The sequence below is a fragment of the Eucalyptus grandis genome, chromosome 6 (genome assembly GCF_016545825.1).
Source record: "Eucalyptus grandis isolate ANBG69807.140 chromosome 6, ASM1654582v1, whole genome shotgun sequence".
NCBI classification, from domain to species: Eukaryota; Viridiplantae; Streptophyta; class Magnoliopsida; order Myrtales; family Myrtaceae; genus Eucalyptus; species Eucalyptus grandis.
This window is the reverse complement of record NC_052617.1, coordinates 22032753-22040148: the sequence shown is the minus strand read 5'-3', so window position 1 is coordinate 22040148 and position 7396 is coordinate 22032753. Positions and strand designations below refer to the sequence as shown.

The 7396-nt window shown below is 38.2% G+C and overlaps 1 protein-coding gene across 1 annotated transcript; it reads left to right on the top strand.

Annotated features, from left to right (window-relative positions):
• The first annotated feature begins 353 nt into the window (after positions 1-353).
• LOC104451693 lies at positions 354-4673 on the top strand. Its single transcript, XM_039314431.1, has 3 exons — positions 354-390; positions 1319-1451; positions 3934-4673. The coding sequence occupies exons 1-3, from the start codon at positions 354-356 to the stop codon at positions 4670-4672; spliced, it is 909 nt and encodes a 302-aa protein (XP_039170365.1). The 3' UTR covers position 4673.
• The last annotated feature ends 2723 nt before the right edge of the window (positions 4674-7396 follow it).

Here is a 7396-nt window from a genome sequence, read left to right as displayed (position 1 = left end):
CTAACTCCGAAAACTTCTCTTAATCGATGAATGGAGGGTTTAATCACTTACCGAAGCTACGAATCGAAATTGATTTGGCTTAGCGAAATTCCTGTAATGCGAAACCCACTTTTCTTTTCCCTTCGTCTTCTTCTTTCTTCTTTCTTTTTCTTTCTTTTGTCTTCACTTTCTCCCTTTCTCGCGCGAGCTCTCGGTCCGTTTTATGATATGAGCACCTTTCTGCTTTATTGACTTTTTAAAGCTTCTCTCTCTCTCTCTCTTTGATTGTTTGCTCTTCCCCTTTTGACTTGGTAAAAATCCGTATTTTACACTAAAAGAATCAATTTTCTTTTACGCCATGTCCAATATGAACCATGGAAATAAAGGGGAACAATCAGTTGCAAGAGAATGGTGTGTGGTTTAATTTCTAAGACAACCCTCTTTTTGTTCTTGTCGTGCAGAGACTATTGCTTGCTTAGCAGAAAAGGTCTTGCCGGAGACCTGTTTAGCAGTATAATCAGGAATCGAAGTCTTTCTATGCGCATCTTCATTTGTCTTCATTTATAACAAGTGAGGTACTGAAATCTGATAATAGAGATGAGTACAGCTCGTGTGCAGGCTTCATAAACTCATTAAATGTGCCTGGAAATGGTCTGTTTTCTGTCTGGAGGTCATGGAGGCAATGCCTAGTCTCCTTCATATCTTAATCTTCTCTTGGGTTTCATGAGGTAACAGCCAACAAGATTTAAAGAGTTCAAGCATGTGAAGATTCTTCACTCCCAAGGATCTAGTTTAGTGTCACTTGGCCCAAGAACAATGCTAATTCTACTGATGTAAAATGCAAATGATTATCTAATGGGCAACGACGGCCTTTTGAGCAGGTTTGAGTGGAGTCTTTTAACTGGAGCACATGAATTTATAATTTGTGCTCAAGGTTGGGAAGATTCTAATTGTTCCCTCCCTAGCTAAATGCTGCGAATAGGATATTCTGTGACCCACATGATCAAGTTCAGACTCAGATCAACAGAGAAAAGACAATTAATCATCCTTCTGTTTCGGAATCGGGACAGCAATACCATCCATGCGCATCAATAATTAAATTCGTTCGAGCTTTCTTTTCTGCTCTAATCTCATTGTAATAATGACGCGTTTGTGGAGATGTCGGAGGATCCATGACGTGCTAGCAAACAAAGACTGGAAGGATGGTCTTTTTTGATAACTTTAGCCCTTCTAAATATACAAGGTAAGAGGTTGCTCATGCTTCGCAAGCCCTTTCAATTATCAAAGCCAATTAAAATTCCAGATTAGTGAAAGACTCACCGTGTCAAAATGGCATGAGAAACCAAAACTTTTATATCCGTTAGTCATGCCCGCTATGTTAGCTTACTTTCCAGGAGTCATCCAATTGCTATGAGTGTTGAGGAGCAATTAAACAGAATCAGATCATCCGAAGCAGCAGCATCCTCCTCAGCATCATCAGCATCTCGAAAGCTGGGAGACCTTATAGATCTCTGCTCTTGCATCGAAAATTTGCTCGAGATGCCTCTGAGCCAGCAAGGGCTTACCCATCAGTGCTGCAGAATGGGTGTTGGAGACTTGTTGGATGGATCTCTCGGGCTGTTGGATGCGGAACAGTGAGAGACGTTTTCTCAGATATGAAGGAATGCATCCTTCAGCTTTAATCATCATTTGGATGAAGAAAAGACTTGAGTCTGGTAAGCAAAGTCAAGGCATACGGAGTTTCTCACAATGAGAGTCCTTATGGTGGAAGTAGTAAAGAACTATAGTCTATACAGCTTCCGTCAAATCATGAGTTCAGACTTCGATCCTTAATTTGTACTAGCAATTAGGAGATCGTCCTCGGACGAAGGAACTATACAGCCTTACATATGATTTGATGCTGACGTTGAATCAAACCTCAATGAAGACACTGAGCACCATGACATGATGAAAGAATTCAACTTTGAACACCATCATCTTCGAAATCATAGTTTTCACAGAGCATTTCACGTATACAGAGAACCTAACTAGCTTGCCTCTATGTGTGAATTTTCTCTGGTGTCTCATCTAATAGGTGTTAAGCCCAGGCCTCACTTGCAACGATTTTGTCCACTCTGGGCCAAAGCTCGCATGGCTTTGTTCCTCTAGGCTTCCCTCTAGAAAATGCATCGATGCAAGTTAGGACAAGTGCCATCCCATAGATGATACTCCACCTCATCATATTCAAGCAATGTGGGATTTAGTTCATTCTTGCTCCCACGTCATCCTAGAGTCGGAGCCGCATCTTGTCGGAGCTCTCTCTAGCCATAGTGATCACTCCTGTCCTCGTCAGATCAGATCGTTACAATAAGAGAGTTATTGTCGAACAAAAAACTTGCTATATTATTTTCCCATACGTTACAAATGAGCATTATTATTAAATACAAGAGCCGCGGCAAGGTTGACCATCATTACATGTACATACACTACCATCCCTAGATTATGAACAGTACAAGCCAATGTTTTACAGGTCAGTGTCGGTCCAAAACATTGAGAAGCACTGAGAACTGGTTAGTATGGTCCCAGTACTACAGACGCTAGCTCAGAAAAACATAAAGATACAATTTCGTTAGTATATGTCAGGCCGAAAATGAGGAGGAAAACATTAGTGTTGAAATACAATGTTTAAAATGTGCATCCCCGCAAATAGAAAATCTACGGAAATTTAGTAGTTAGAGTTCTAGGCCCTGAAAATAATACAAGGAATTTAGCAACATGTACAGATACTAGTTGGCCAAGTTTTTCTGTCGTCAATTGCAAGACCAGAGCTACTAATTTGTACAAGTCCCGAAGGCTGAAGAAATCCTTTAACTATTCCGGTGACATGATACTTATGAACACAGGCTTCTAGGGTTCTATCCTTCTTTTCCAATTTATTGAAGAGTGTTAGAGTGTTATTACTCGTTTGTGCGGCAGGGAATAGTGTTGTCAGACCCCATTTCATATATTCAATATTCTGACATTTTAACAGGGTGATGACCGATGAGTTGGGGGGGGGGCGGCTTCCACGAGCCCATTTTTGCCTACATTACAAATATCGGGAGCAATTCAAATTTGAATGGAGATGAATGCAGTTCATCTGACATACTCATCAATGCCCCAAGAGATTGTCACATTTCTGTATTGAGTCATGGTACATAAATATTTAAATTTGGTTTTGAATTTTTGGTTGATTGAAGCATCACTGGGTATTATAAAAAAAAAAAAACCGAAACAAATGGTGATTATTGCTGCTGAATCAATCATAGAGATGGGTTCGAGCCCATCACTTGAGCTTGAGGATGTAAAGATTCCACTTGTTCCCTAACCATATTGGCATTTGGCATATCTCTGTGACCCACATGATCAAGTTCAGCTAGAAAAGTTAGGAACGGCCAGTTCATGTTATTTTGTTAGGCGACCGTTGTTGCAGAACACCCTGTGGGGCTTGATACTCAAATCTGTTTAAAACTTCTCTTTTATATTGTAATCTGCAAGAGATCTGCTTTGATGGCGCATTCGGCAATGTTGGAGGATTTGTGACGTGACAGTAATGTAGCTCTGGAAGGGTGGATTTGCATTCTTAATTCTCCTCTATCTTCTATATATACAAGGGTCGAAGGTTGTTTAACTACTTGAGCCAAATTTCAATCCATCACATTGAGAACATCCTGTTTCTCAAGATGGCCTCCATTCATACTTCGAAGTGTCCTAGCCATGCTCGCTCGAATAGCTTACCTTGTGGGGTTCATCCTCCTAGCATGAACATTGAGGAGCAATTAAACAGAATCAGATCGTCAGAAGCGTCATCCGGGTTCATCCTCCTAGCATGAACATTGAGGAGCAATTAAACAGAATCAGATCGTCAGAAGCGTCATCCGGGTTCATCCTCCTAGCATGAACATTGAGGAGCAATTAAACAAAATCAGATTCCACATCCTCGGCCTCCCAAAAGCTGAGAATCCTAAAGGATCTCTATGACTGCACTGAAGATTTTCTTAAGTTGCCTCTTACCCAACAGGCTCTTTCAAATGCACGCCTAAGAAGTTCAGTGGAAGAGCTGTTGGATGGATCTCTGGAGCTGTTGGATGTTTGTGGGAATATGAAAGACGCTTTCTCACAGATGAAGGAATGCATTAAAGAACTCGAGTCGGTTCTCCGGAGAAGAAAAGGAGGAGATTGTTGTCTTGCCAAGGAAGTTGAAGCCTACATGAGTACTAGGAAGAGGTTGCAGAAAATCATTTTTAAGTACTTGGTGCATTTGAAGAAGATGGAGAGGAAGAACAGCCTGAACAAGGACTCTAACAGGGAAGCTACTCTCAGCATGCTAAGACAAGTTGAAGAAATCAGATTATCAGTATTTGCTTCCTTCCTGTGCTTTCTTTCTCAGTCAAGTGCAAATCTGAAACGTAGCAGCTGGTCACTTGCTTCGAAACTACTGCCATCTAAACAGGTAGCTTGTGAAGGAGAAGAGGATGTCAATGAAATGGCAATCTTGGACTCTGAATTGCTTTCCCTGAAATCAGTAAAAGCTTCCGGTCTCTCAGCGAAAGACATTTTGAAGCGATTGGATGCGTTAGAGTCGAGCCTTCAGGAAGTTGACGAGGACTTGGGATGCATCTTCCGGCGCCTCGTGAAAACGAGAGTTTCCCTTCTCAACATTGTAAACCACTGAAAGATATCTGACTTACCATGGATGCCAATCTATCGTGGCATCCGTTGTGCATTTTTGTTACTTGTTCAGCACAACATTGTACATGAAAGACAATTATATATGTCAAAACTTTTCAAAAAGAAGTCGATTGTTCCTCTCTCTCTGACTTTTCATTTAACCTATTTCACGTCGAAATTGCTAACTGCCATTTTCGACTCAGTCTAAAGCATGAGGTAGCTCACAAGAATCAAGGACCTTTATCCTAAAGTTCGGCTGTCATGTCCATCAATTTTCCCGGAAAAGGCGTGCGACGGAGATTTACGTTAACATCGATGCACTTCAAAAATAGCCTAGTCCAAGAGACTTGAAGCGCATCTAATGCGCACCACTAGCACAATTTTCCTTCGAATCCGTCACTCTATTTGCAGACATTCAATTTTGGAGCTAAGGTTTTGACCAATATTGACAAAAACATTGTTACTTCGTCAACAGTTTGATGAAAGGGTACAATTTGGCCACACTCATCAAGACCTTTCCAATGATGCCGTACTTATCTGAATTGGACAATTGGATCTTAATTGATCACATCATTTAATCACGACCATCAGATTTAGACATCTAGGGGATTTCATGATTTGATCCAATTGATTAACTCAGCTCCAAGATCAAGTCCTCCTATGCTTTTTGACGCTATAAACATGTCAACTATCGGATTTTTAATGAAAAAAATATGATAACTTCCATCATATCCATCCGATTCTTGGAAATTCGCCATTCTAACAAATATTTTGGGGAAATTAAGATCGCGAGCATTCCATGGATGCAAAAATCGAGTCAATTGGAGATTAGACAAAAAATTAACGTTTGATCTAAATATGGTCAAATTAAAAAAAATGAAAAAAAAAATTGCTAACCATCGCAATTTGGTGCGGCCAACATGTGGCAGTTATTGGGCCTACTTAGCGCCGGTGTGCTCGGCTTGCCTTGCGCAACCTGCCCCGCGCGAAGGGCAAGCCTGACTGTTCAAAAGGCCATTTCAACTTTTGGAAGGGATTTTACGACACTTGGAAGATTTTGGGTTTCCCTTGGCTTACAAAGTTTCTCTATAATAGGGCATTCATTTTACATTTTCGACAAGGCAAATCTTTGCAAAACTTCTTTTAAATGCATTCTCACAAATCCTTGGTGCTAATCATCTTAGTTTGATTTTGTAAGGAAATTCTAACGGGTTCAAACTTAATAATTTTAGAGATCTCAGGAGGGTGGAAATTAAAGAAAATTTGCTGCGACGGTTAAAGTTTCTAAACCCCTTAAATAAAATTAATGCAATTGCTAGAGTTAGGTTATCATATAAAAGTTGTTACTCTGCTGGGTTAAAGTTAGGTTTTGGAAAAGTTACACAAATAATTCATAAACTTTAATTTAATATATAGTATTTTTTTAAATTTTAATTTGTTTAATATGGTTTCTGACCTATCGTAAATGTTTAGTTTAGTTTTTAAATTGTATGAAAATGTTCAATGTCATCGTTTCATTATTTCAAGTTAACAGAATCTATTGATTTGGCTTTCAATCCGTTAGTTTAAATGATGGGTAGAAAATGATTAATACCATAGACAATCCCAAACTAGTACATTTATAATAAATCTACTCTTCGTTAGTTTCCGTAAAATTTGACCGTAAAATTTGTTGATTTGGATGACGTATAATAGTTGACAGGTGTATTAGTTTGGGTTTATCCTCCATTTATCACATGTATATCAGTTTGTAGTTTTTCGTGGTATTAATTCAATTTCATGAAAACTAACAAAAGGTAAAATTATCATAAATATACTAGTTTGAGATTTTTGATTGTCAAAAAATTAATTTGGGGTAAGTTCATTATATGTATATCAGCTTGGGTTTTTGGTGGTTAAAAAATTAATTTGGGTTAAATTTGTTATAAATATACTAATTTGAAGTTTTTCGTGGTATTAATCTTAAAAAAATTGCTACACGTGGATTATCCACGCAAGATATTCATTTTAAATACAAATGTAGTAATTTACGACATGTTTACACCCTGATTTTCTTTTCTTTTTAAGAGTAGATGAATAAAAAGATGAATATATTAACTCATCATTTTCAAAATCCAACTTAGCATATAATAATCATTGTCAACAAATAACATCTAATTTGTCGTTTGAGCAAATGGAAGGACCACATTGAACTTTACCCATAATTCAAAGACTATATTGAACAAATATGACATTATACATTGGACTAGAGCTTAGGAACCATTTGTATCATTTTCCATTTAAATTTCATGAATAAATAGGTTGTCAAATTGGCCATATTACCCTTGGAAAGAAGATGAAAATATGATTTCACAGTTGTTATTCCGCTGAAATAAACCTACGAAATATTGTAGTTTCTCTAGGGCATTATTTTGCTTGTTTAAATATTTGCATTAGAAAACCCATTGCACGAAGCTAACCCCCAGGCCAAAATATCGAGGGAATCGATCCGGGCATACCCAAAGGCTAGAGAGCTAAAGGCCCTCATATCATGAATCGAAGTCCCATGTATGTCATGATTTTCCAAAATATTTCAAAAGAAATTTACAGTCGTTTTCTCTAAGGAAAAAGGTTATGAAAAATTCCTAAGTATGTCATTTGCAAATTTAAGGAAAAGTCCCATGTATGTCATAAATATATTAATCGTGACACATTTACTCATAACTTCTCTTTTTTTGTGATATCCAAA

Excerpts from the sequence above, each read along its gene's own strand:
- LOC104451693 (XM_039314431.1), top strand. The coding sequence starts at position 354 with ATGGAAATAAAGGGGAACAATCAGTTGCAAGAGAATG. Across the intron at positions 391-1,318 it reads CAATCAGTTGCAAGAGAATG|AAACCAAAACTTTTATATCC; the intron begins GTGTGTGGTTTA and ends AAATGGCATGAG. Across the intron at positions 1,452-3,933 it reads GCAGCAGCATCCTCCTCAGC|ATCCTCGGCCTCCCAAAAGC; the intron begins ATCATCAGCATC and ends ATCAGATTCCAC.